Source organism: Sceloporus undulatus, chromosome 6 (assembly GCF_019175285.1).
Source record: "Sceloporus undulatus isolate JIND9_A2432 ecotype Alabama chromosome 6, SceUnd_v1.1, whole genome shotgun sequence".
Taxonomy (NCBI): domain Eukaryota; kingdom Metazoa; phylum Chordata; class Lepidosauria; order Squamata; family Phrynosomatidae; genus Sceloporus; species Sceloporus undulatus.
The window spans coordinates 120,956,525-120,984,278 of record NC_056527.1 but is presented as its reverse complement, the minus strand read 5'-3'; the positions used below and the strand labels follow the sequence as shown (position 1 = coordinate 120,984,278).

Here is a 27,754-nt window from a genome sequence, read left to right as displayed (position 1 = left end):
ATTTCCGACTTATGGAGACCCTATTATGGGGTTTTCTTGGCAAGATTTGTGCAGAGGAGGTTGGGCATTGTCTTTCCCTGAGGCTGAGAGAGTGTCCAAGGTCACCCAATGGGTTTCCATGCCGAGTGGAGATTCAAACCCTCTCCAGAGTTGTAGTCCAACACTCACACCACTACACCATGCTGGTTCCCATTCAACAATCGATTCAGTGAGTCTAATCCACAGGGCTTGGTCCTAGGTGACAAGCTGAATTCTCACATTTTGCTCTTTAATTACCTTTTCTTTCTCCTTCTCCTCTGTTGGATGCATCACTCCTGATTTCTTTCTTTTTCTTGCCACAGTTGCCATTCTGGTTATGTTGGGACGCGGTGTGAACATGCGGATCTCCTGGCAGTAGTTGCTGCCAACCAGAAGAAGCAAACCATTACTGCTTTGGTGGTGGTTTCGGTGATAGCCTGCGTGGTGCTTATAATGGTCTGCGTCCTAATACAGTAAGTGGGACTTCATCCTATTGAGGTGCACTTGTGTCCCAAGGGCATCCTCTGTATGGAAAAGTAGTCGCTCGGCATGGTTTTAGTGCTGTTTAAATGTTTGATCATATTCCATTCCATTCTTTGATGTGAGTGAGATGGTTAACCTGCAAAGTGCTTCCATGTCCCAAGGTCAGGAATAAACTCTTCTAGAACATAGCCACATAGCCCCACAAAAAAAAAAAACTATAACCTCAATAGAGTTGATCACTGGGAGCTTAAGATTTGGATCCTGGAGTCTAGCAAAGTTTCTGTCTTTGGGAGGGAGCTGTCCCGGAGCAAAAGAAAACATTTCTGAGTGTCTGCCTCCATCACTGTATGGTTATTTTAGTTAAAAGTTTAGTACGAAGTTCACCACGAAATGATATATAAAATATGTATATTTGTAAGGGCTGTACATCGTTGTCAGCAGAATGACCTGGAATGGCGTCTCCTTGTGACATCATGCATGTGTGCATGCGTTTATGTGTTTTCTTCTGAAAACAGGACTTTGGGGTGACATGCGTATTGCGTCTGGAACACTTCCGTTAAAGTAAAATTAAAGTCTTTGCATGTAATTTAGAGGAACAGCCGGAGTGTGGTTGTTGTCGATTGCCCAATTGCCGTGGCTTGTTTCGTAGGATGCCTTCTTGCTTAATCCTCTTTTCGGCAAGCCTCTGGCCTCTCAGTTCATCTTGGTGCGTGAACATTATTCACTAACAGAAGGGTCAAAACCCACAAACCAGTTAGGACCAGTCACAGTCTATGGCATGCTCCTCCAGTTCCTGTCCCTTCCACTGCACTGACGGATATTTTTATGCAGTAGTTTGTTAAAGGTTTAAAACCAGGGGAGGACAAAGTGCAACCTGTGGGCCATAGGCAAAGTACAATGCGCCATGTTTTTTGTTAATGGTGTGATTTTCAGGTAGATTTTTGCCTTCAAACCAAGCAGAGCACCTGCAAATACATGAAAGCACTGCAAACAGAAATTAGTAGAGATTTAGATCTTTTCTACTGCAAGCAAGGCAGTTCCATGTGCTGTTTTTCCTCTTTCACCAGTACATTCTGATGTCGGCTTTGGGTCCCAACGTTGGGGGGGAAAGCAGGATGATGATGATGATGATGATGATGATGATGATGATGATGATGATGACAATATCATTTCTAAGCGCATCCTCAGCCTGAACCATGTCCCTCTCTGTTGTCTGTTTTGCAGCTGCTGCAGGATAAGGAAACACTGTGACTGGTGCCGGATGGTCATCTGCAGGCATGAGAAACCCAATGGCCTCCTGAAGGGAGGGTCATCTTGCTGCCACTCAGAAACAGGTAAATAAACTGCCAGAGAATCATGTAACTCTAGAGCCGAAAGGGAGTTTTCCCAGGGTCATCCCAAGGGTGGATGGATGAATTGATGGATAAAGAATCCATGGATACAGAGAAATTGAGTACATATTTCTGTGCCATTAAGACAACAGCCCTACATCATTTAAAACAACAACAGCAACCCTACAGATTAAAAAAAACCCCAATAAAATACCATTAGAGAACTATAGTAAATAGTGATATAAAGCATTAAATCCACTACTAAGAACTCTGTGGGTTCAGTCATTGTGGGGGGAATATTTTCAAGCTGTGATGGTTGAATCCATGGATATGGAGGACTGGCTATGCCTGTCTTTTTTTTACTTGTCCTGTATTCTTGCCAACAAGAGTTCTTCCTTTCTCAAGCATATTATGATGTGGATTTCTTTCCATTTGCAGTTGTCTGACAGAGTCCTGGTCTGCTGAGGTTCTCCTTGCTGTGTGTAGATGGGACCACTGCACCGTCCGACAGAAGCCTGGCCTTATTCCAGAGAGAGACTTAACACGGATTTTTTAAAAATGTCTTCCAGGGATTAGCACAATATTGGCAAGCAGACTTCAAGAGCTTTTATCTTCCGTTTCAGCTCAGGGCTTTCAAAACTTTGCCAAAAGGGAAAGCAAGAGTTGCTTGACACCAAACTAATCTCGATGTGGAAGTTACATGAAACAAAGAATCTCAAAGACTTTGTGGAACGGAAGAAGACAGAAGTGCGCATTGGACACCTTCATGTTTATGTAGCCCTGGGGAATGTTTATGGAGCAGCTTAGACCAGAAACCTGTATAGTTTGGGTTGGGGTAGTTCTGTTTTCCAAGTATCTTCCTCCTTGCTTGAGACTTCTTAGGAGCTGCCCTGAGATGGGAAGGTTGGATTTGGTGCATTAATGTTGGACTCTAGAAGAAGAATGGGCAAAATGGACGACCCAGCTTGCTTCCCTTTAAGAAGACTGGCTTTAGTGTTCCTCTCCATGTTCCTGCAAGTTCTTTTGTTTGCATCCAAGAGCACCAGGATAAAATTTTCATTAGCCACATTGATAGAGCTTCCGAAATAACGACAATTTTGGGTTGGGGTTTTAGAAAAGGAAAACAACAGAGTATAGAGCAATACGCTTTGGGAGTCAACGAGAGCAAAAAGGCTGACACCTCCTCATTCTTCTTAGGAGTTTAAACTTTGCATGAAAATTTAGACCGTTCCTTAACCCCATCATCCCAACTTTGCTACTGCTTTTCTGTGTTTTCCCAAGGAATAAAAAGTATAGGCCACAGAAGCATTAGTTGTGCAGGATGTAAGCGGGATGTTGAAGAGGCCTCTTAAAGGTCTGTTTTGTTAGCACCTGGCTTCAAAAAAGCCCTTGAAAGAAATGGGAATCCTCCTTAAATCACTTAAGATCCAGGTTCTTAAACTTGAGCTGTTGCCATTCCAGTTGCATGTTTGGGATTTCTAAGCTCTGTTTGGACTTAACATCTGGACTGGTACTGCCACCCTCCCTTTCCTCTCCCTCTGGATTATTTCTGCTCATGACTTCTGTATCTGGAGATATTTTGTAAGATTTATTGAGACGCAGATCTGTTGCCTGGTTCATTGGAATTGCAGCCTCCAAGGCAGGTTTCCAAAGATGGGAGTGATCTGTGGTAGCATCCCCACATCCCAGTACTTTGTATCGTGTGTTGAGGACTGAGACCCAGGGCTTAGAAAACTAACTCCTTTTTATGTTTTAGGACTACAGTTCCCATAGTCCCCCAGCCAGCAGAACCAGTATTTATAGTGGCTGGAGAATTCTAGGAACGACAGAGAAAAATAATTATCCAAGGATGCATTCCTGATCTTCAAATGAAGTTGGTACAGATGGCACAATCAAATGGGCCATAATGTCTCATTAAAGTGCCTTGTTTGAAAGCCATTCTGCTCTTTCTTGAATTGGCAGAACAATTAATTTTAATATTTTTACGATGCAAGTCAAACCTCCGTGTTTTGCCTACTTTTCCAAGTGGAAGAAAGACAATTTTGGCAGGTCTCTTAGTAAATAAAATCCAAAGGCTTCAAGTGTAGCCCATTGCCCTGGTTTATTTTGCTGTTGTATTTGTTGACTGGAGCCCCCTTTTGATGCCAGGAACATTGCTCCTAGAGCAAACCTGAAAAATAATATTAAGGACAAGTTGGTTTTGTTTCTCGTTGGCTGCCTGGTATCTGATTCCTTGGACTGCTTTTATCTGGGTTTTAACCCCTTGCTTGCATGTTTCTTCAAGAGGAAAAAGAAAGTAAAGTTCCTATTTTTCAGTCTTGCCTCTGAATTTTTCCTCTCTTCCTCTTGGTGACAGTGGCTTACTATGCTGGGCATGAGTCCAGCTTGGACAAAAGCATGTTCATTCCCAAGATTGTGTCAAAACGCTCTTGTTTTTGCACTGTCCTCTTTAGGCTGCCCTCCTCCAGGTATGTTGATTGCAAATCCCAGTATCCCAGTAAGGTGTTGGCCATTTTGATGGGGGATAATGGAAGCTTGTGTCTTGGAGGAAGAGAGTAAATGTCTTTCCCAGGAAATCTCGGCCCCTCCCCAGGTCCTATTTCAAAGGATATTTATACTTAAGGGGGGGGGGGATTAGAATAAAACAGAATTTTGGATAAAGGTCCCATTTGGGCCTGAGAAAATTGAAGTGTGTACTCGGAGCATCCCAGCACCAGGAATATCATCTAAGTTCTGCAAAACGGCTGTGATACGTAGACCTTTTTCTGTTGTGTTGAAGGTTTGCTCCAAACATGACCCTGATCCTTCTTTAAGAAGAAGGAGGGAGAAACTGGAAAGGAACCAGTCATCTCAGAAAAATGGACGGCTCACAAATTTTGACTCAAGGCTGCTCATTTTTCTCTGGAATTGCACCCTTTGCTGCTGTTTGGAACTTTTGTCCATGTTTATCCACCGTTTTGATTGATCCTTTCTGCCTTTGCATGTGCAGTTTTGGTATTGACCAGAAAATGATGGTCGGTTATGAAGTACCATGGAGTCTTTTTATATGAAAATGGTACTTTTTTGGAGGGAGGGGGGTTATTATTTTTTCCTTTTTTACACAGCAAAAGTAGAATTTTCACAGACTGCGCCAGTACTTTCAGATTGGACTCAACTCATCTTGGGAATAAAAGGAATTTCAGTGCTTGGCGCCCATTTCCCAGTTCTGCGCTGACTTTTTTCATTTCTTTCTTGCACACCTTTTCCCACCCAGTTTTCATAACTAACTTTACCGTTTATAACCAGCCTGAAGTTTATTTTTAGTCATAAGTGACACTCTTTCCCCATCCGTTCTGTATATGTTGTTGCACTGAAAGTTAATATTTAATGTTTTAATTTATTGTGTGGTTAAATTAATTTGATTTATGTAAACTGTTTCACGTGATTGGCTGTCGTTTTCTTCCTTCCGTTGTGCTCCAAATGAATAGTTATTTAAATGAGTGAAATACAATTTTTCATAATACCTTTCTGTATGCTTGGTTTTTCATGGGGCAACAGATCTATAATTAAATATATTAACCTTTCCACACAATGTTTAGCACAAAGTGGCTCAGTTTCTGATTCTGCCTTATCTAGCAACCCTATGGCCTCCCTTGGCAATGAAGCTCCTCTTGCATGAATATCTCTTTATCCTTGTAACTTTTGCAGATGCAATTTTTTCCCAGGTGGTTGGGTGGTTATATGGGTTTCATGGCTTGCAGTGATACCTGGCAACCTCCATTTCAACGGGGCAGTAAGTCCATTCCAGGATTCAGTCTGAATGTATTTATTGGCCAGTGAAGAAGGGAGGAACATCCTGATGTTGGGTTGCTCCTCTCATTTCACCAATAAGCAGAATAGACCCTCCATTGCAAACTTTGGTCTTCCAGAGGTTTTGGACTTCAGCTCTCAGGATTCATGACTGCTAGGGCTTCTGGAAGCTGAAGTCCAAACCACCTGGTAAACCAAGTTTGAGAATCACTGTGTTAAACAATCCAGTTAAAACACTAATTTAAAACAAAACACATTTGAAGCATGCTAAAAAAAAAAGAGTACCTCCATTAAAATTCCTTCCATCCCAACCAAAATACCCAAAGGCCTGTTACCTTTCTGTCTTCTGACAGAAAGGTGGGGTAAAAATAAAGTTTTGTTATTTATTATTTTACTATACCAAAAGGCCCTTGTCTTCCAGTGGAAAAAGAGCAGAGGGGCCAAGTGAGCCTCCCTTGGGAGAGAATTCCACAGCGTCCGGGGTTTTTCTTGGAAAGATTTTTTCAGAGGAGGTTTCCCATTGCCTTCCTCTGAGGCTGAGAGAGTGCGATATGCTCCAAGGCCATCCATTGGGTTTCGATGGCCATATGGGGATCTCAGCCCTGGTTTTCCAGCATCCTAGTCCAACTCTCAAACCACAGCACCACATTGGCTCAGCTATTCGGCCACTAACAGATTTCTGGCTGCTATCTAAAGAGCAGGAATCTCTTTTTGTTATTGATGCTGGATGTAAGTCTGTGCCTCTACCACTGTTCCCAAACTGGAGCACCATTTCCAAGGCCAAGTATGATGGTTGCATTAAAATTTAATTTAATTTAATTTAATTTGGCGTCCAAAGAATGGAAATGTGGCACTCAAAGTATCTTCTTGGGCTTTGGGAGAATTTTTTTGTTGTGGCTGAGAAAGGAGCACAAATAGTTTCCTTGGGAGAACAAATTTTTGGTGGCCATCCCTGAACATGGGATTGCTACAATAATAGCCCTCCTGGACCATGGGAAAATGTTTTCTAGAGTCTTCTACAATGGCCTCCTTTGATGCAACAAATGTGAAGAAGAAAGCAAGATTCTTCCAAGGGTTTATCAGCCTGGGGAGGCAGTCAAGAAAGACGGTTTGCTATGGAGCTCCTGTTTCCAATCCTGGGATTTGTGGTTTGGTGAAGGACCATTATTAGATCAGAGATTATAAATCTCCAGCAGAGAAGTCTTGACCCTCTTCCCAAACTTCAAATCCCAGGATTCCACAGACGAGAGCCATGGCAGTTAATGCAAAATCAAAATGCTATAATGGTCCAGAGTAGACAACTTCTTCCCTTTATGGTCAGTTGTGACCGACTTAAATTCCATGGATTTCAATAACTCTACTCTGGTCTGGCTGTCTGAATCACCCCACTGTATATTACATCTAGAACTGTGTTGGTTAATTCCAACCAGAGTAGACAAATTGAACAACTAACTGAGAAGTGAGTTGAATATTATTGATTGAATGTGTCCAGCATACTTGGATTTAACAACAGGATTCAGGCCACAGTGTACAACAGGCTCTATCTTGTTATCTCAACTACAATAAGGTCATTGAATCAATGGGATTTACCTATGTGTTGTCTCCCCATTCAACCAGTGAGTCAGTTAATCTATTTTCATTGGGACTGGGTGATGGGATTAAGTCCAGTTTTTAGATCCAGATAACCATACCAGCGCAGCAGATTCTTGTAAATACACAGCAAACAATTCAATATATAAAAATGGGACTCAGGCTGTGACTTAGCAGCCACCAACAGCTGTGATGTCCTTTGCTCTTGAAACCAAAATAATTGTTATTTTGGCATGCATGATTAGAATTTCTAGAATTCTGTGCTTCCACTCTGGTTGAGTCCCATTTGGGTCAGATGTTACCAGAACCAACTCTATGCACAGATGTATGGCTGTTCCCGTTCCCTGGATTTTCTGTTGCTATTGACTGCCAGCCAGAAGGGAGGGAGGGTTATAGTTCTGGAGGAGGGGATGACTGTTTTAGTCTTTGCTGGTGCCCAAAATAACCTTGACGGCATTCCCAAATGTTCCCTTTCCATTATTATCTTCACAGTTCCATTCTAGTGTTGGTATGTGGGTCACTGAGTGTGTGGGAAGCCCTACATTCAACAGTCGCAACTTTCTGGTTGCCCCAACAAATATCCAAATCATAGCTCTGCATTGGCATGGGGATTGACAGGCTTGCTGAGCCACATTTTGAAGGTCATTCCATTCCACTGTAGAGCATCTTTGGGGAAATGGCCCTCTGGTTTGGGTTGAACCGAATTGCATTTCTTAGATTCCTCCTTTGCTTCTCCTCTCCTGTTCCCTTGTGGTCTGACTTCATTGCCTAGATTTATATGCATCTGTGGAAGTAGACCTAAGAAAGCTCATGCTGCCAACTTCTTTATTTCAGTTAGCCTCAGAAGTGCTACAAGATCTCTCTACACATTGATTCTGCAGAGAATTCTACATTTAGATTTGTAAGCTCCTTGGAGCAGAAACCTGATTCTGGCTCATTATTTGACAGAGCATTGTGCATCCACAAACTAAACTAAACAGCAGTGTAGTATTAAAAGCATTGCACTCTCTATCTACTAATAGTCTAAGTACTAAGTACTATTACTTAGTACTAAGACACCAGTTTCTAAAAAAACATCAAGGAGGAGGACATAGGGATGGAGGGTACCATCACCAAAAAGTCTTGTGCTGCAAAAACATGGCATTTCTTCTCTGTTAGCCATGGACCAGATCTGAAAGTGACCTTGTCAAGTGCTTCAGAGAGTTGTCACAGTTCCAGCAACTGGATCTCTCTGCTTTTTCTATCTCCTTCTTTGTCACCACTGTCTTCTTTCCTCCCAAACCACAAAGAATTTTGTGGGTCAAGAACAAGTAGTGGCCACTGACGTCCGTGTCATTGGGGTGGCGGATCTGCAGTGGAGTTTATGAAAGGTGCTGTCAAGATGTTGGACACCTTGGAAGGGGAGAATTCAGTACTTTGGAGAGCACCTTGAAAGTCAGAAATAGTGCTGGAGTGTATTTCTTGCCCCACTGAAAGGGAAACAACCAATCACTGCTATACGAAAGTGCCTTCCAGAGTGCAGAACCAGGCTTTCTGAAGTTTGTTAAATGACCCACAGGGACCAATCCTATCAAACCAAATCATATAGCAACCCAGGTTCAGTTTGTCTGTAGACCCTGGCACAGCAAAGCATGGTGTACTGCCTTCTTTGAAAAGCTGACATTAAATGAAAGTCTGTGCATAATGGAAACCAAAGTGACATCTTTGCTTCAGTGTGGTGTGAATTTAATGTGTTCGTACAATTTCCAGAATAACCTCCCCAGTGCCCACAGAATAACCAGCAAAAGTTGGGGAAAGACCCATTTTAGTGGATGTTCAGTTGTTGGCAATGGATGGATCTGTACTGCAGAAATAATGCAGTCTGACACCATTCAATTTCCATGGCTCAATGCTACGAAGTCCTGGGATCTGCAGTTTGTTATGGCACCAGACCTCTCTGACAGAGAAGGCTAAATATCTCACAAAACTACAAGTCCCAGGATTCCATTGCATGGAGCCATAGTATTTAAAGTGGTGTCAAACTGCATTAATCCTGTAGTGTAGTTCCACCCCACCTAACAGGCTTTTGCCTAGAGCTTAGAAAATATATGTGTATATATTTGGACTCCATTTTCCATACTCTCCTTGTCAGCATGCTGCTGTTAGATTGTGTCATTGGTCCAATTAACCAGGCTTCATTTCTGACAGACTGCAGCTGTATATAAACAATAATTATAGTCTTCCATTTCCCAGAGAACACTGTTGTCCTTCCAGGTCAGGCCTGAGGTGTGTCTGCGAGTGGCGAGTTCAAGGTGTTTTTAACGCATTTAATGAGGACTTTCAGGCCAGATTTCCCAATCAGTTACGCTCATTCGTATCCTAATCTCTCCCAAGCCCAACCTGACAGTCCAGCCTGTCATTTTTGAAAGATGGACTTTGCGGTCCATTTTATACCAGTTTAAATTAGTTCTTCTGCATTTCACCATGATAGCAGCTTGATCCCACTTCAACCGCCATGGTACTGCATTGTGGCATTTGTAGTTTATAGAGGGATTTATATATGTTGGACTTCTCCAATTACGTACAAGCCATAGGAATTCAGAGAAGGGAACCATGGCAGTTACAGTGAGATCAAACTGTCCTAGCTGTGTACGATCCTTTCTATTGTTTTACCCAAGGAATATTGAGAATTATATTTTGGTGAACAAGGGGAAAAATTTTTAGAGATCCGTATTCTTAAGAGTCAGCTTGCAGAAGTAATATTCCCAGAATTTTCTAGAGAGGGTTAAACCTGCTTGAATCTGTAACAGAGAGTCACTCCCAAGGACTGTTCAACGGTGCTATGAATCTAGTGATGTGCCTGTTTTGCTGTTGTGTGACTCCTGGCAACAAACCTGGGGAAGTGTTGTTTTTGTGATGTCACACTATGAAATTTTCGGCCTAGAGATGCCTCAACCCCTCCATAAGAACCAAGGAACAATTCGGGACAAAAAGGAATGCAGAAAAGGAATGTGCAAGGCTCACCTGTTGTTGTTTATCAGGACAGGTACGGCATCCAACTTCATCTCACAAGGTGTTCCCCAAACCTGCTGGAGGCAAATAACAAAGGATGGACCACGTTGTAATTGCTTTGTTTTCCATCAGCTGCTTTGCTCGGTGAACTATATCAAGATTATGGTCCTGACAGATCACTCCTGTGTCCTTGCAAAGCTGAAACGGGTGTGAGAATTATTGTCTTTGGGGTTTGCTTTTGTTTTTAAATACAGACAACTATACTTGAAAGGTATGGAAGATTTGCAAAAACTCTTGTTCTTCTTTGTAATTACCTTTCTCCTTTTCCTTCCTTATGTACCACATCATGTCCTTAAGTAGACAAAAGGCTGAGAGAAAGACTGACCAGTTTATTGAGGACTGAAACCTCAGTTTGCAAAGTCCAGCTTGCTAAGCACACCACCAAGAAGTCTGCATTGTTGCCTCAAAAGATTTTCCAGCTTTGGCCCAATGACTAAACAACCTGAGTTTTTAAAATTGTCATTCAATTATAGCCGTACTTTCTGGAAAAAACAAACCCACATCAGAATGACCTTTCCTTTTAAAAGGTCTGTGGAATTTAAATGGTCACCATTAATTGTAAAGCTATGCAATGTAAAAGGCGAAAATTAGAAGCTGGCTCAAAAATGCCAAAACCCAATATTAAGAACAGATTAAACATTTCAAAAATAGCAGACTGAAATATGCACTGGATGGATGCGGAAGAACAAATAGCATTCCAGCCAACAGCAGTTGCTGGGCCTGTTCCCCCTCTTAATTTTACCTGGTTCCACAGTTAAAATTGCCACTGCAATTGGTTGCCTAACAAACATTCCTTTCCAGGACACCAGGAAAGCATTTCCTGGCCAAAAGAGAACACACCTGAGGCAGCCTTTCCCAATCCAATCCTAATATGGCCCTCCATATCCATGTATTTAGGGATTCAGCCATCCACAGTGTGAAAATATTTTTTTTAAATATAAATGCCCCAAAGCATTTTGCCATTTTGTACAAGGGACGCCATTTTGCTATGCCTTGACATTGCCAGGGATGTCCACATTGTCACATCACTCTTGTGGCATCATCAGGCCTCAGACTCCCAAAATCTCACAATCCTGAGCTGGCAATCCCAAAAACTCCTGCCTGCCTAGCCAATGGTGAGGAAGGCTGGGAGCTTCAATCCAGCAATATCTGGAGGGCCATACTTTGGCCACCCCTTTTTATTATTTCCCCTTCCCTTAAGAGCCTCGCCTCTTGCCCTACTCTTAAGCTTGCTGATGTTCCTGCCTCGGCGCTGTTTGCTGCTTGTTCCCAGACAATGTTTATATTGGGTATTAACAGGTACAGTTTGGGTTTGTTATTGCCTGGCAAAAGGGTAAGGGAAGGTGGGGAATGTAGTCATATCTCCAAGAGGAACTGGAGAATCAACATGGTGGGTTGACATTAAAGTGGGGCTGACCATGAAATGTTCCAGTGCCTCATTGCTTTTGAACAGACGTCCTCCTGTTGAGTCTTAAATGTGGCGAAGGAGGAATGTCCTATGGATGCCACGGACTGCCAAGATGACGCAACTGAGGCTGTCATACTTCAGACATACCACGAGACAACATGACTCACTGGAAAAGACAATAATGCTGAGTCTGCAAGACTTGGGACTTTATCACGTGAGGCTATAAAAGTGGGATTTTTACAGGACAAGTGTCTTTGGCTGGTACAGTTGGCCACCCCTTACATGGGCTTGCCTACTGTGGACTTGAGCTCATGCAGAAGGCAAGTCCTGACAGAAACAATGCTATAACTCCAGCTATCTTATTCTCAACCATAATTACGCCTGGGCATATGATGTTCTAATTGCCAGTTTGAATCTTGATGGCCCACAAGGTTTTTACATCCCCATTTTCAACAACTTTTTCAGGCTTATGTTCCCCCAGTTTTTTGTGAATGGCAAACCATATTTTCTGCATAGATGCCAATGTTTCATGAAAACTGTTTTATCCTAGCATTTTTTATACTTTTCTACTCCTGCTGCACAAATTGCAAAACTCATCCTTATCTTCTTCCCCATCATCTCACTAAAAGCGATGCTAGAATTTTCTTCCCCAAAAGAGAAATATCCAACCTCATTTGTGATTGGGAAAAGACAATGCCCATTATTGCAGTTGGGCAAATTCTAATCCTGTTTAAGACCCAAATCTGGGGCATACGGCTTGGCAGTCTGGAAAAATTAATCTGGACTAAGGGTGGCAACTTTCATAATGGCCGTGTGCATTGAACAGCTGCTTGGTGAAAGTGACAATATTTGCAGGTGATGCTATTTCTCAAAAGCTTTCACTGCCCACTTTTGGGACATCGGCATAAAAGCAAACCAGGCTGTGATTTGTCTGGTCAGTTGGCAAACCTAACCTGAACTCTGATGCTTTTCTGGGACAGATGAGAAGGCTCTGCCTATCTTTCTTCCTCACACAGAAGTCAAACCTACATTAATGGCATCGGGGAGGTTGGCCCAAGTCCACAGTTTAGTGTCCAGGGGCACAGGAGGCAAGAACTAGGCATGGCTACCACCATCCTGTCTATCAGGACATGAGACAGTAAGGTTGGAAATCCCCCATTATTTCATCTTTGCAAGTCAGGAGGAATCATCACTGTACTTTTCTCTCTTCTGCAGAAGAAAATGAATATCCCTCTGTCATATAGTCTTCCCGATTTGAACAGTCTGAAGTATTGCAAAGAAATGATTCTGTGAAGAAATCCCCATGAAGTTTTTGTACAAAAAAGTGTTTTCTCTTCTCCTTACAGGAAACTGTTTTCCAAAAAAGGAAAGCCATTTTCTGAGCAGAAAACTTGCAGAGAGGAAAAGATCCACATTTATTTCCCTGCAGAATAACAATTCTTCTGCAACATTGCACAGAGGCTGATTATTAGGGATTATCATCTTCCTCCATCTTGCAAAAACTGGGCCATAATGGGCATTGGTCTCCTGCCATGGAGTACAGGGAGTCCTGCTAACACCACCGGAGGCTGGCAAGGCCTGCTCCTGTCAATCTAAGAAACAACTCAATCTTCCAGACTTTCGGGTAAGACCAGTTGCAGCTCTCAGTTTACGAGAGGAATGCCAGGTGATCCATGCTCATAACAACACAGGGCAGGGCAGGTGGCAAACCACAAGACTTTGGAAACACTCCTCTCCCTGTAATCATTAACTCTTTCCTGACCCACTTTGGTTACATCCCAGCCAACCACAGAGATATTTATCTTGGGCCTGCCGTGGAACGGTGACCCACTTCACCCACGCTGAGCACCGTTGCATTTGGTGCAGCAAAGACAGCAAAGTGGAAGGGAGCAGGGATTTGGCTGCTTTGGTAACTATTTGGTGATAATAATAGGTCCTCCACATTCGCTGGGCTTTGGGGCACAGAACCCACCCCATATTAGGAATACTGCAAATATCCATGGCACGCCTCCTTCCTTGGTCGGACCTGGTGCAGGATTTCTCAAACAGGATGGCAGGAGGGGAAATGATGCAGCAAAGCTTTTGATCTGGAAAGTGTAAAGCAGCAAGAGGACTGGAAATGTTAGCAGAATCTCCTTAGTGGCCTATGCATGTCATTTTGCTCACCCTGGACTTTGGTATTCCCAACTTCCCTCCACACCAGACCAAAATCTTCCTGTCAGACTCACTGCAGAGCCTCTGCAGCATGCACCCCACAGCTATTCTGTGTCTGGTGGAAAACACAAAGAATTGGAGATGTGTCTCGCTGGCTGGGTCCCTGTAGCCAGGTACAAAATGACTGTGTTACCTAGTAAGACCTCCTGGGAATCCAGCAGTTCTGAACAGGTGATGCAATCATTTTGTGTCTGGCTACATGGTCATAGCCAGATGCTTCTTCAAGCTCCTTCCTCTCTCCACCAGGCATGGAGTAGCCATAGAGGTGCTAAAATGGCTCTATAGTAGGTCCAGGGCTCAGTGAATAGTCAGCTGTATCAGAAGACATGAATCGTTAGAAAACACAGTAATGTTAGGAAACACAAAGGCAGTAGAAAGAGAGAAAGACCAAAAGCCAGATGCTTGGACTCTTAACCAGAGGCCATGGGCCTAAGCCTGTAGGATCAGAACAGAGCAGTGGAGAACAGTGGGGACTTAAAGAGATCTTATACATGGGGTCAACAAAATCATAGTTCTGCATACCTCATTGAGCCTCCCAAATCAGGGCAATTATAAATAATATAATAAAACCTTTATTTATATACCACCTTTCCTCCAGATCAAAGCGGTTTACATATCAAATTATAACATATTGGAGGGTATGCAACAACCTCCTGAAACTTTCTTTGGCTTCAGGTTTCCTCTGTGTGTAAAATGATCACTCCTCCTGACATTCATTCTGATAAATGGAGTCTCTGCAGCCTTTAGGTATTATCTGTGTTTGTCAAGTGGGAGGGAAAGGAGTGTGTGTGTGTGCATTTTAACAAAGCTAATCAATGGCAGACTGAAGGCAGTTCCCATGACCCATTCACCCATTCCAACTGCTGGGGTTCATTCAGCTCAGAATCTGAGACGCTGAGCAATAAACCTGTTTGCACAGAGGGCCATGGCTCCCAGAGAGAGTCCGGCAAGGCAACTACAGATCAGGCGGGGCTACAACAAGGGAAAGATTTATAGGTACACAAAATGCCACATGGAGGCATTTCACTTGGAAGGAAAAGTGCTCCTGAACCTTTCCAGAGAAAACTCCACTAGTTTCCTCCTTGGGGAAAACAAAAGGTGATCTAGTTGGGGACCCTTGAGAAAGAAAATAGACAAAAGACGTTGACCTATACTGGGTTAGAAATTCACTTTCAGGGTACACAAGGAGGCACCCCAATATACATATATGATTTAAAACTGAAAACCTTGAACCACTGCAATCTTTCCAATAATGTCCAACATTACTTTGTGTATGAATGACACACACACACACTCTTCACTCATACTCACAGTTGTGTGGGACATTATTGGAAAGATTGCAATGGTGCAAGGTTTACATTTTTAAATCCTCCAAAACAGCTGAAATGGAAGGATCATTAATGATGGTTAATGATTCCCCTGAGTGTGTGTGTGTGTGTGTTTCCATTTTTAAACACTCTCCCTTGAAAAGTGAAAACAAGCCATGCAAAGGCACTAAATGAAACGAGTGCTTGCAATCCTCTCCAAAGATGCAAGATCCCAGGAGGCAGGGCCCTTCCATTCTCCTCCTTTCTTCCAATCCAAACCATCTCTAATTAATGTTAACAAGAGCTCTCTCCCTCTCTCTGTGTTAATCTCCTGAAATTAATCCAGGCCTGATTGCTACTCTGACAGCAAGAATAATGGCCCTGCCTTTGGAAAGTGGTATGCTCTGACCTCACCTTTCCAGATTGTGCTTTGCCCTGAACAACCACCATCAGGGTATTTCATCTTTTTTTAATAAGAAGTGGAGCAGGAGGAGTGAGGAGGGGAATAGGCATCCCTCTTGCTCTGTTTTAGCCCTGGAAGGAGGAGGCACAGAATTGCCACTCGCTCATGGATAACAAAATATTGATGTCTTCTTGGAAGTATCATCATGGAGGGAAAAAGAGGGAGAAAAACGGAATGTGGCAGCACATTTATGACTTAACTAGTTTTTATTTTAGCATGAGCTTTCATGGATATAAACGTCAGTCTGTACTGCATCTGAAGAAGTGGATTTATACAATGGGCTCTTGGTATCCACTGGGATTTGGTTCCAGTTTCTCCCATGGACACCAAAATCCGTGGATATTCAAGTCCCATTAAATACAATGGCATAGTAACATGGTATCCCTTATAGAAAATGGCAAAATCAGTACAGTCAGTCTGAACCGTCAAAGGGCTGGTTTAGCAAGGGAGCATGTTACATCTATGTTTCCGACTTGGGCCAGTCTTTTGCTTTTAAGTGTCACTTGGGAAACCCCCAGCCAGCATAAGCCCCCATCATCCGGTGTGTTGCCTGCACTTTTGCTTGGCTTTGCTCTTTCCACCCCCAGCAGCGGCTTGTGACAGATGGCGTGTGGGCTTGCTAAGCGGATCTATGGGGAGCTTGCCCAGCTCTTAGCGAGGGATCTTGGAGACAACGTGCCATATTAATGGGCCTAAGGCAACACTGCCAGCTTACCTAGCAGCTCCTGATTCTTTCATCTGCTTACAGGGAATTTTTGCCACCGTAAACCAATTTGAGGGCTCCAGGACTCTCTCTGCGTGGCAGATGGGGGATGGCTAAGGAAGGGAAAGCCTGCAAGCACACACACACACATGAAATGTCAAGGCAAAAAGCATCACCTAATGTCTAATGCTCTGGCTGAGATCTGACTTAGCAGTGGTCTGGGGTGTCTGAAGGGGTCAAAGGCCACAGGAACAATTTTGTGGTCAAATGCAGCCCCAGGACTCCACATCGCAGGTGCTTGTTTTAATGCAAGGATGGGCAAACTGTGGCCCTTGGACTCTGCTTCTGTGGCCCTTGAAATCTCCCTTGTGTTCCCCAATGTTGCCCAACTCCCAATTTTATGTTTTTAATTTTTGTATGTTTTTAATGTTAACTGTATACTATTTTAACTGTATTATTTAACTGCATTAATTGTTTTTTAAAAAACATTTGTGAAGTTTTTAAAGTGTTTTTATCTTGTGAGGCACCTTGGCTGACTTTTTGGGAGAAAAGTGATATAAAAATGAAATAATCTTATATCTTTCATACATCACTTAACTTCCCTAAACTTTCTGTTCTCTCCTTCTCTTTCACTCTTTCTTTTTTAAAACAGTTTTTTTTTTTAAACGTGGCATAAAACTTCATATTGATCTTCCCAGACGAAGTGGCTTTTTGGCAGCTCCCCACAAAACTTCATTGGGTGCATTCAGGATGTGTGTGGACAATGGAGATTCAACCCATTAATACAAAGTGCCAGGACAATTCCACTTCAATGACGGGACAATGACAGGATCGGGGCGCCGTCACAATTGCAGTCAATCACGCTTCCTGGACGGGGCAGTGTTTGGATAAGTGCAACATAACATGAAAGTCTGTCCCACAATCACATGGGAAGAACGGGACAAGGATGTCCTTTTCCCGTCTGAGGATCTCCTATGAGTAGTAACCACCTTGTGGCAGTGAATCCCACAGTTTAACTGCACACTGTCTTTCCTCCCCATTTCTGCTATTTTGCTCTCCATGCGTCATGCATGCATCCTACCTGCCTCCTCCATCCCAATGTGGAAAGCATGGCCTTCCTGCACAAAGGAGCCCATTCTTTTCCGTTTGGAGCTCACCTCGTAATCTGGCAGGAACTGGCACCCTGGACCTGGCGCTGGGCCAACGTAAGCCCCTTATCAAGAAGGCCGGCCTGGTTTCCTTCCTCGCTCGGCTGCTCCTCTGGGACACGAGGAAAGAGCTCCAGAGAAGCCCTGAAGCTCTAAAAAAAAAGGAGAGAGAAAAGCAAATTATGTGCCAGTCTGACAGAACAAAAGACCTTAGTCCCTGAGATGCTAATTTTCTGTGCAGGGAAAGGTTTGAGAAAGAAAGAAATGTCTTGATAAAATGCCAGCTTACAAACAGGCCAATGTTGTTTAACAGAAGCCGCTAATCCATAGTGTCTGTGTGTGAACAGTGTTTGGAAAATATTTCTGCACTTCAGAGTTTGGAAAGTAACTCTCTAAATAAACGTAATTTATTCCCCTTACTCGATACAGTATCTTGCTTCAAATGTAATTCCTTTCCCTTCCCTTCAAACAACCGCCAATTTTGTTTTAAATGACATTTGAAAAGGGAAAATTAACTGCTTTTAATTGTTTCTCCTTCTTACCGTATGTCTTTCATGTTTTCCCATCCAAGTGTTATGTATATTTTTCTCTTTTTTCCCTGTTGTCCACATCTCTTCCCTCATTTTATTACAGTGGAAATATGAGGGGAATTGTTTTGAAGGGGAGTTATTTCTCCAAAACATTGCATCTGGGTCACCCCCTACCTGATCCAAACCACTTAAATTGGGGAAAATATGTTCCGTCATAAATTATAAACATGTTTGTGTTGCTTTTTGGAAATCTGGCATGCAACTTCCATAAAGACAGTGTGTTCATTGGCTCTTGCCTCCCTCTCCTTTTAACACTTGTTTGGGAACCCAAGATATTAGTATGAATGCTGTGCCTATGCCTGTTCAAGTTGTTTTCAACTTTCAGAGATCCTAAAGTGACCCTATCATGGGGTTTTCTCAACAAGATTTGTGGCTGAGAGAGTGTGACTTGCCCAAGCTCACTCAGGGGTTTCCATGGCCAAGCAGGGATTCGAACTCTGGTCCCCAGAGTCATAGTCCAATGCTCAAACCACTATACCACACTGGCTCTCACTAGACCCTTACCACTCTGGAAACTAGTTTGGGGTTCATGAAGTTCATCCTGTCGCAAGAATGAGATTTATTGCCCAGCTAAAAGGGTCCAAATTTGCAGAATAGTGAGTAAGGTGTAAGGAAAAAAGTTGCTTTTTGCAGCAAAAAACAGGTCCACCTGGAAAGGTCCAAACTGAGACACTGAATGTTTCTCAGAGTCCAGCTTTTATACCACTTGGAAAATTTAACATCATAGTTCAGATCACATCCTCTCTGTCTACCGTTCAGCAACACTTTGGGCCTCTCTGGGGATGGCTATGCTTGTTCTAATAAATTTATCAAAACAAATAGTATGTGAAATCCTGCCACCAGGACCTTTGGGTGTTTGCAAGGAGTTCATAACTTAAGCCAGTGAGAACTAGCATGGCATTGTGGTTTGTGTGTTGGACTATGACTCTGGAGACCAGGGTTCAATTCCCAGTTCAGCCATCAAACCCATTGGGTAACCTTGGGCAAGTCACACTCCCTCAGCCTTAGGGGAAGGCAACGGTAAACCTCCTTTGAACAAACCTTGCCAAGAAAACCTCATGATAGGTTTGCCTTAGGGTTACTGTAAGTTGGAAACAACCTGAAGGAACACAACAACAACAACAACAACAGTCACTTAAACCAAGCAAAGAACTCCCCTTCTTATCTATATGTTAAACCCAAAGAAAAAGTCAGGGGTGTGAAGGACAAAAGATCATAGATTTCCTATCTGTGTGTCCCACTTCCAAATGAGGGAGACTTCAGGGATCACTAGTCCAATTTGGGAAAAGGGAATTTATAAACTAAGGGTTTACATTGTGATTAAGTTGCATCTCTGAAAGTATCCTGCATGCGGACTTAGGTTTTGGAAACTAAGGGCCCTTCCACATTACACAGTTATCATATTTTATGATTTGTTTTTATCACATCCCAGGGCAGATTCATTCTTTGACTGTTGAAGCTGCTTTACGTTGGTCAAAGACCCTTTTAGTCAAATAGTTGCACCTTCAACTGGTAGCAGTTCTCCAAGGATTGAAGAAGGGATCTTTCCCAGCCTTGCTCCCAGTCATTTGTGACTTTCACTGGTGGAGATACACTTCACAGCCCCCAAAACACATTAAAAAACTACTTCACAGAGTGTCTGTCTTAATCCCAGACTCTTCGTTGCACAAGATTTTAAAGGACAACTTCATGAACTTGGTTTTGGACGAACGTCAGAGAATATCTATGGGATGGATCTATAAAACTATCTCCTGTGCTTCCGTTTGGGTTATGGTATCTTTTATTTGGGTTATGGTAGCAATAATAAAATGTAAATGGAGTGACTGTCTGTGGCTGGAACCAGATGCTGTGCTTCTATGGAGCACCATAACACACAGACTTGATAAAATCATGTCTGAAAAGGAGATGCAAAACCTCTCTCATTAAAATATATGCACACACATATACTCCCAAAGGTAATTTGTACTTGTAATGTGTCTGAAGGATCATGTTACCTGTACTTTGTTTTCCCCCATTAGAAAAGCACATAAAACATGCTTATTGCATTGCATTCATTATGTGTCCTTTTGTTATCAACTGACTTTTAACCTTCTTTTGACAATGGCTTTCAGAGCGGTAATTGTTGGCTTTTTGTGAAATGAAATGACTAAGCTGCTTGCCAATGCAATCTTCACTCCAGGGGGTAATCTCCAGCTGCAGCACAACAATGGGGTAAATAAGAAGACATTGAAGGGGAAATGGGTATTCCCAAGCCTGTCTTTACCATCCAAAGAACACTAGCAGAACAAAGCATGCTAAACGCAAGGTACACAAGTGAGGACAATCATGTGCTATGGCAAATAACTGGGCCAAGACTGAGAACTGACCCTCTCCCCATCTGGCAATACTGTACTTGGGACACACTTTCACATGACACAAACTATAGTGCTATGATTCCACTTTAAATGCCATGGCCCTTTCCCCAGGGATCTGCAGTTTAGGAAAGGGATTTATGATTCTCAGGCAAAGACCTCTGGTGCCTCCTCACCAAACTACAGGAAGTAGTCATTTCAGATCAAGTAGAACTGTGGTGCTATAACTATGTAATGTGGAAGGGCCCTTGGTTTCCAAAACTTAAACCCACATGCAAGACACTTTCAGAGAGGCAAGCTGAATTTGTAAGCAGAGATGTAATGCCTGGGGCTGGTTGGGTTGCTCCACTAGCTCAGAACCGTATCCAGGAACATTGCTTCCTTCACCTCCTGTCTCTGCAGGACTCTCAAGTATATCCCCTAATCCTCCTGGGCCGAACGCCAGCATTCATAGAAAACAGGGAGCAAGTTAAGAGAGACATCTAAAGAAGATCTCTAAGGGACTGGGGAAGGATGATAAAGAGGGCAAGGAGACAAAGAGGATGAACATTGGCAGGAATCCCCCAGTAGTAAAGCAGGAGGAAGACAAGTCGTCTTTGCTCTTTCCGTTTAAATCCCCTGCTCCAAAAGCCTGGAGAGCAAGAGACGTTATGCTTCTTGGCATCTGGCAACCCAAGGAAATGGCATGGATGAAAGCTCAGCCCTGGGTCCCATCCAGCATCCTGCTTCTTAGCCACACGGTGGGCAGGTTTTATTTCTTTTCAGGTTTTATTAGCCAGAGGAAAAGAGGATGGGGATGAAGATATTCACTAGATGCATTTGGAAATAATATTAGGGCCCAGATCTTCATTCCCAAAAGGGAAGGGGTTGCTGTAAGTCAATGGGGAACATGAAGGAACATGTGCACTATTTAAGGCTTTTTAGAAAATCCCGGTTTTTCTACACCAAGAGAGGACTTGCTGCCACTTTTGGTTGCATCTTGCACACAAACGCCTTTGGTAGACAAAAAGATCTGCAGTTAAAGACCACAACAATCCTCAACCGGGAGAGGACAGAGCAGGTTGTGAGGCCCCTCTTGTGTGACTGGAGTTTTCAAATCAACTTTGCTGCATTGCTTTGGGCTCTTCTGCCCATAAGTCTCAAATGAGCTCTGGGGCCAATCAATTTGACATTTGTTGAAGAGATGGCTCTGCTTCCTTGCTTAGCAGGCTGGCGCATGTGTGTGTAGGTCAGTACCCTGATAGTATCCAAGGGAACAAGGAACAAAGAAAGCTGGTGTGGAATGAGGAATGCTTTCCCCCTAGTATGGCAGTCCTGTATAGTGGGCCCTGTACACTGGGGTTCCCTCTAGCAATCTCTAGGTTCTCCAGCACAAGTCGGTGGTTGACGTTGGCTGGACGTTGACCATAAATTGCATTGGAGGACCTACAACTGCCTAGAGAAGTGTTTTCTCTAAGAATCTCTAGGTACTCCAGCGCAATTTCTGATGGACATTGACCACAGAGTTGTGCTGAGGATTCCTAGATAGAACATATTAATCAAATCCATGAATAATTACATCTGCAAAAGTCAAAGCCACAAACGTGGAGGGATGACTGTATTTTCATTTGGATTGATTCATTCAGATTTAATTCTTACTGGCAGAACCCTGTATTGTATGGCTTTTTATACAGTATAACATAACATTGAATACACCTAGCTAAGTTGCAGAGGCAGTAAGAAACCCAAAGATATAGCTGTGTTAGTCTGTAGAGTCAGTATGTAGAGAGATCTTGTAGCACCTTTGAAAGAAAAATGTTGGCAACATGAGCTTTTGTAGACTTAAATCTGGAAGTAGACTTAAGTCTACAAAAGCTCATACTGCCAACTTCTTTCTTTCAGTGAGTCTCAAAGGTGCTACAAGATCCCTCTGCATATTATTATTATTATTATTGCATCTAAATGGATCTGAGGAAGTAGACTTAAGCCTAGGAAAGCTCATGCTGCCAACTTTTCTTTCAGTTAGTTTCAACAGTGCTACAATGCTGATTGGGACTGATGAGTTGTGCAGATTCAGGACCGAAGAGCTGGCCATCACCACTGCGGCTGATGTTGGGTAAGAGGCTTCATAACAAAGAAGGTGGCAGTAAACAGCCATGAGGTCCCACCACCCACAGAAATGCAAAAAGGCAGCTGAGCTATCTGGAGAATGTGTGACAGGGCAAAAAATATCTGCCCCCATGCGTGAAGTGGGAGCCCTGTGTCTACCACCATGACGTCTGGCTGCTTTTTCTGAGCACAGAAGCTCATTAAATGCCAGGATAAGGTTTCTGCAACACAGCTGCTGCCCCTGTGTCCAAGAGACAGGCCCTGCTTTCTGCAAGCTGGACAATATTATAATTACTGTTGTTTCACTCTAGTGTTTCTTGCCAAAGCTAAAAGAAGTAGAAACTTGCTTTCTTAAAGTAGCTTTTCCCACCCAGGATGCCAAATACTGCACCTTGAAATACATTCTGAGCCCTTCGGGGTGCATACGAGATCCCATGGTCTGAATACATACAACACAGACAACAGATAATCTGATTTAGGGTTACATCAGTGGTTCCCAAAGTTTGTGCCTAAAGTCCCTTGATGATGTTGTTGTCCCTGTGCTGTGGCACGAGAGGAAATCATTGGGGAGAAAGAGATAGATCTTCACCTCTTCCATAGCTTGCAACACTGTGACCATGATTTCCTTCCCTTGCATCAGGGTGAGTCAGAGTGGTACTTTCAGAGTATTTCTGATGCAAATCCTTGTGTCTTGCTGTTGCTGGAGAGGCTCATCAACCACCCAACAACCAACAACACACAAGTGTTGCCCGATGGAAGACGAAGGCTGATAAACTGTGTGTGAAATCACAGGATTTCACATCTGGGTGGGTAGGTCAATGAGGAACCAGAGAGGCAGAGATACTGAATGATGCACACCATTGCTGCCTAGCCACCTGAAAGGCCACCGAAGGTCCATCTGGAATACATTTTTGTTGGCAAAATGCATGGAGACCAAAAGACGTTCCATGCATTCTGCAGAGAAATATGGGGAATATTTCCCACCAAATCATGCCACAACCGCTTTTGGTTCCCAGGATGGTACATAGATTAAGAAATGTTTTCATCCTATTTGTATGCAGTGTAGCTGGGGAGGTCCCATCATGTCAGTGGTGCAGTGAATTAGCTCCACATTTTATTCAAAGGAGCTTTTCCCATGAGTTTCATAGGGTTTTCTTAGGCAAGGAATAGTCAGAGGTGGTTTTGTGTGTAAAGGTTTTTGGACTGATTTGACACTATGAGCGTGTTTACAGAGGAGAAAAGAGACTGCCTCTCTTTCTTCAGGAAATAACAGCCCGGCAGCTGTAACAATAGCCCAGTAGCAAGGATGGCATGTTGGAATGATGTGTGCCATCCAAGGGAGCCAGAATTTGGGTGGCTATCATCTTGATATCTGGGCCCTGGCCTCCTGCCTGGATTCAGCCACGTGTCCCAGGGAAAATATAGGCAACCTGGTGAAGTCATTTCATTCATGGGGTCAGGAATGTGACCCTGCTAATTGTGGAGAATGAACTCATGAGAAAGGCACAAACTCAGCAAAGACAGTACAAAACACACATACACACAGCTCTGATGGACAAGTCCTGGGAGGGCTCATGAGGATTGCAAGGAGCAATAGGGAAAACCTTTTAACCACCTTGGAGCACATTGCAGGAGAACGGTAGGGCATACATTCAATAAATAAAAAAGTCTAAATACCCTAAAGGCACCAGATCCTATCTGATCTTGGAAGCTAAGCTCTTGTTAGTACTTAGATTGGAGACCTCCAAGGAATCCCAGGTGCTGCAGACACCTTTCGGAGAAAACGGTGGTTTTCTGAGACATTTTGCCTTCCCTGTCGGAGAGCTCTGGTGCCACAACCAATTACAACCCCCAGCATTCCACAGGACGGAGCCATGACAGTGAAAGTGGTGTCAAACTGGATTATTTCTGCAGCGTGGATGCAGCCCAGAAGGCACATACGCCAACAGAGAGAAATACATCCAGTTTTGGGGCATCCCCATGGGATGTTGTATACACTTCAGATGGAAGCCTTCCAGCCTCCTGCCTTACAAAGGATGGCCATTAGTGAAACTCTGCCCGGAAAACATGCTGGTCCTTGGAGAGAGAGAGCAGATTTGCAGGATGCCAGTGGAGTGACTTCACAGCCCTTAAATTAGACCACTCCTCACATTGTCTAAAGACCAGCTGGTCAGTTGGCCGCAGCAGTAACCAGAGCTAAAGCCTTTGCATAAGGGCCCAGAACATGACAATCCTCCCCCATTAAGCTTTTGCACCTCTGCAAGAGCGTCTCTCACCAGGTCTGGTTGCACTGCTTTCTTTGTCCCTTGGGTTTTCATAGTTCTTCTCCCACCAGTCATGACTGCCATTCGTCCGTAGGTATCCCTACAGAGAACAACACACCAACAACACCTTGAGAAAATGCAAGCCGGTGAGGTAAATTGTCATGTTATAGTTATTTTAACACCTTTGCCTGGTGAAGAAGCCAGTGGAGCTTCAAAAGCGTGTGTCATGTATTTTGTGCACTTTGGTTGGCCAATTAAAGGTATCACTGTTTTGTCCCTTTTGGATGTAGTTGTACTTTGCTCTATGGCCAATACAGCAACCCAGAATATGAATCTTTTTTCCTTTGCAGAGGCAAAGCCATCACTAGCTAACTGAGCTAATAGGTTAAGGGAAGGAGAGTCCTTTTGTTATTGACTTTCCTTCCCAGAACAGCTGGATGGTAATAAGACCCTGAGCCCTAAACTGGTCCCTAATGGCCTGTGGCAAATTAAAGCAAACCACAGGAGGAGAACAAAGGGAGGCCTTTTCCCACACCAAAGGCAGGGGAAAATGCTGCTGCTGCTGCTGCTGCTGGAAGTGGAAAGGCTTTGGAAAGCTGTGCAAGGTCTGCTCTGGCTTTTCTCGAATTCAGTATTCCTGGAATCTCCCTTAACCTTTTCATATAAGCATCCTTCCCTGAAATATTGGAAATAAGGATTGAGCAATGCAAGCTTGGAATGAAAGCAGGGCATTGAAAACTCAGGTGTGCTAAGGGAAGGCAGAGCCACTTATTTGGATGTCACTTAAAGAGCAGTTCCGGTTGAAATAATCATGTTTAGAGTCTTCATATCATTCATGTTTTGCTATTTTTGTCCAATGAAATTGTGGCGGTCTCCTTTCCTGGGCCCAAAATGCACCGGAAAAACTCTTAGGGTTTCCGTAAGTTGGAAATGACTCGAAGGCACACAGCAGCAACAAAGGAGGCGATTGCAAAAGCGGTCTGACAATGGGCAAAGGCTATGGGCAGCACAGTCAGCCACCGCTTCCTTTGGGGCAAAGAGCAGGCTTCCTACTAAATAAACCTGGTGACGGATTTATGACTCTTTCAGCCACTTCTTCTGGAAGGGACAGTTGTCTCTTATGTCTCAGAGCCAAACACTTTCAGAGTCGGTGCCCAGTCATCCCTTCTCAGACTCAAAATCTTATTGTCGGTTTTCCAAAGACCATCCTTTCCCTCCTGAACCCTCAAGGCTGGGAAAGAATGCCCTAAACATGAGATTTTCCAGTTGTTGTCATGTACGCCTTCTAGTCATTTCCAACTTACGATGACCCTAATGTTATTTATTTATTTCATTGTTATGCCGCTTTTCTCCCGAGGGTCTTGTGAGACCCTCCTAAGGCAAACCGGTTAGAGGGTTTTCTACAAAAAATCCCTACAGATCCCAGGATCCTATAGGAAAGAGTCAGGGCAGTTAAAGTGGTGTCAAACTGCTTCATTTCTGCAATGGGGATACACTCTTTGTGATGTGTGTGTGTTTTTTTAGGGAACTAATAAAGAAGGGAGTTGAGTTTTCTGCTACTGCTTCCAAATATAACAACTGCTCATCAGTCTGCATTTTATTTCTCATCACTGAGCATCAATAGGTGAACTGGTTTGAAACTCTGAGGTGGATGCTAAGCAATATAAGTAGCATCAGAAGCTTCTATTGAATTAACATACTGTAAATACTCATGCATAAGTCTAGAAATGTTAGTCAAAAATTTGACCCCCAAAATCTGAGTAGACTTCTTATTCGTATTCTTATTATGGATCCTGCAATTTTGTAATTCCTTTGAAACTGTTTTCGTTGGCTTCATCCTTTAGATCCTTTGTTACATGACCCCAAGTTTTATCTGTGTGTCATATCAAAATCCCTAATTTTGACCCCCAAACCTGCCCTCGACTTATACATGAGATCGATTTGTACTCAAGTATATACAGTAATAAACTCTACTCTCCGCCTCGAAAAGACTGAAAGGAGCGTTTCTTTTTCTTAGACAATGCAGCCGATGAAGCAATCCCTCTCTGCCTCTGGTGCAGTTTGCTGCCTAAAACACACCATGACATCTTCAAAGCGACTCTTTTGCAGACATGAACTAATTCACGGCGCTTGCAAAACTCCCATCCTGCTAAAATAAAAAATTACGGGCGCCTGCTGAAAATCAGGGGGGCCGGGATGGAAAAGTCCCCCTTCAAGGACTGCACTGTGTGTGTATGCAAAGCCCAGGTCAAAGAGCTTAAGAAACTCCAGACTTACACAGTACGTTACACATCGGAAAGACCAAAGGGAGCCAAAGATACATCCAGTCTGGCCTGAGAGAGAAGAAGGATTTATTGATTCTCTTTGGAAGCCTTTGCCCTGGGAGACGCAGCCGAATTTAAGGCTTCGGCACTAACAGTGGGAACACTCAGGGGCTGCGGAGGAGCTGATCTCATTTCGCTTCAAGCCAACACCAATTTGGTGCCAAAAGGGAAAAAGAGGTCCCATGTTTGTGATGAAACCCCACTAGCTGGTCCCACTCCTCTCCACAACTAAAACGCAGCCTTGCTTGACCCTTTGCCAATGGGAAACCCTTCTGTTTTTCCATATTATGAAGGCGGTCTCTTGGTCAGAGCACACCGGGGTCCAAAAAGCAAATGCATGTGTGTATAAGCTGAATACACCTATATCTATACTGGACTGAACCCAGCAGCTAGTCTCAGCTGGAACAGACCTATTGAAACAAATAAAGGTTAATAATAATAATAATAATAACAACAACAATAACAATGCAATATAACCAAAATGTTAATTTATCATTCCACAAGGGATTCAATGGGCCATCACTGCCTGGCTTGACAAGACTACATGCGAAAGGGATCTAGGAGTCCTAGGAGACCACAAGCTGAACATTTGACTAATTGTAATGATATTGTGATTTTATTGAATATGTTGT

The 27,754-nt window shown here is 43.3% G+C and overlaps 1 protein-coding gene and 1 long non-coding RNA gene across 3 annotated transcripts in view; one reads left to right on the top strand and one right to left on the bottom strand.

Moving 5' to 3' along the window:
- TGFA (transforming growth factor alpha) overlaps nt 1-5,393 on the top strand; it is a 32,872-nt gene extending 27,479 nt beyond the window's left edge. Inside the window, exons 4-6 of the mRNA XM_042472098.1 lie at nt 342-491; nt 1,726-1,835; nt 2,271-5,393. Coding sequence (XP_042328032.1) covers nt 342-491; nt 1,726-1,835; nt 2,271-2,278 — 268 coding nt within the window. The 3' untranslated portion in view covers nt 2,279-5,393. The remainder of the gene's footprint in view (nt 1-341; nt 492-1,725; nt 1,836-2,270) is intronic.
- Nucleotides 5,394-10,216: 4,823 nt separating this feature from the next.
- Nucleotides 10,217-27,754, bottom strand: part of LOC121932959 — a 19,595-nt gene continuing 2,057 nt past the window's right edge. For both annotated transcript variants that reach the window (XR_006104437.1, XR_006104436.1), the window contains exons 2-4: nt 24,811-24,898; nt 17,515-17,657; nt 10,217-10,276 (exon numbers count right to left, since the gene is read on the bottom strand). This is a non-coding gene — a long non-coding RNA (uncharacterized LOC121932959). The remainder of the gene's footprint in view (nt 10,277-17,514; nt 17,658-24,810; nt 24,899-27,754) is intronic.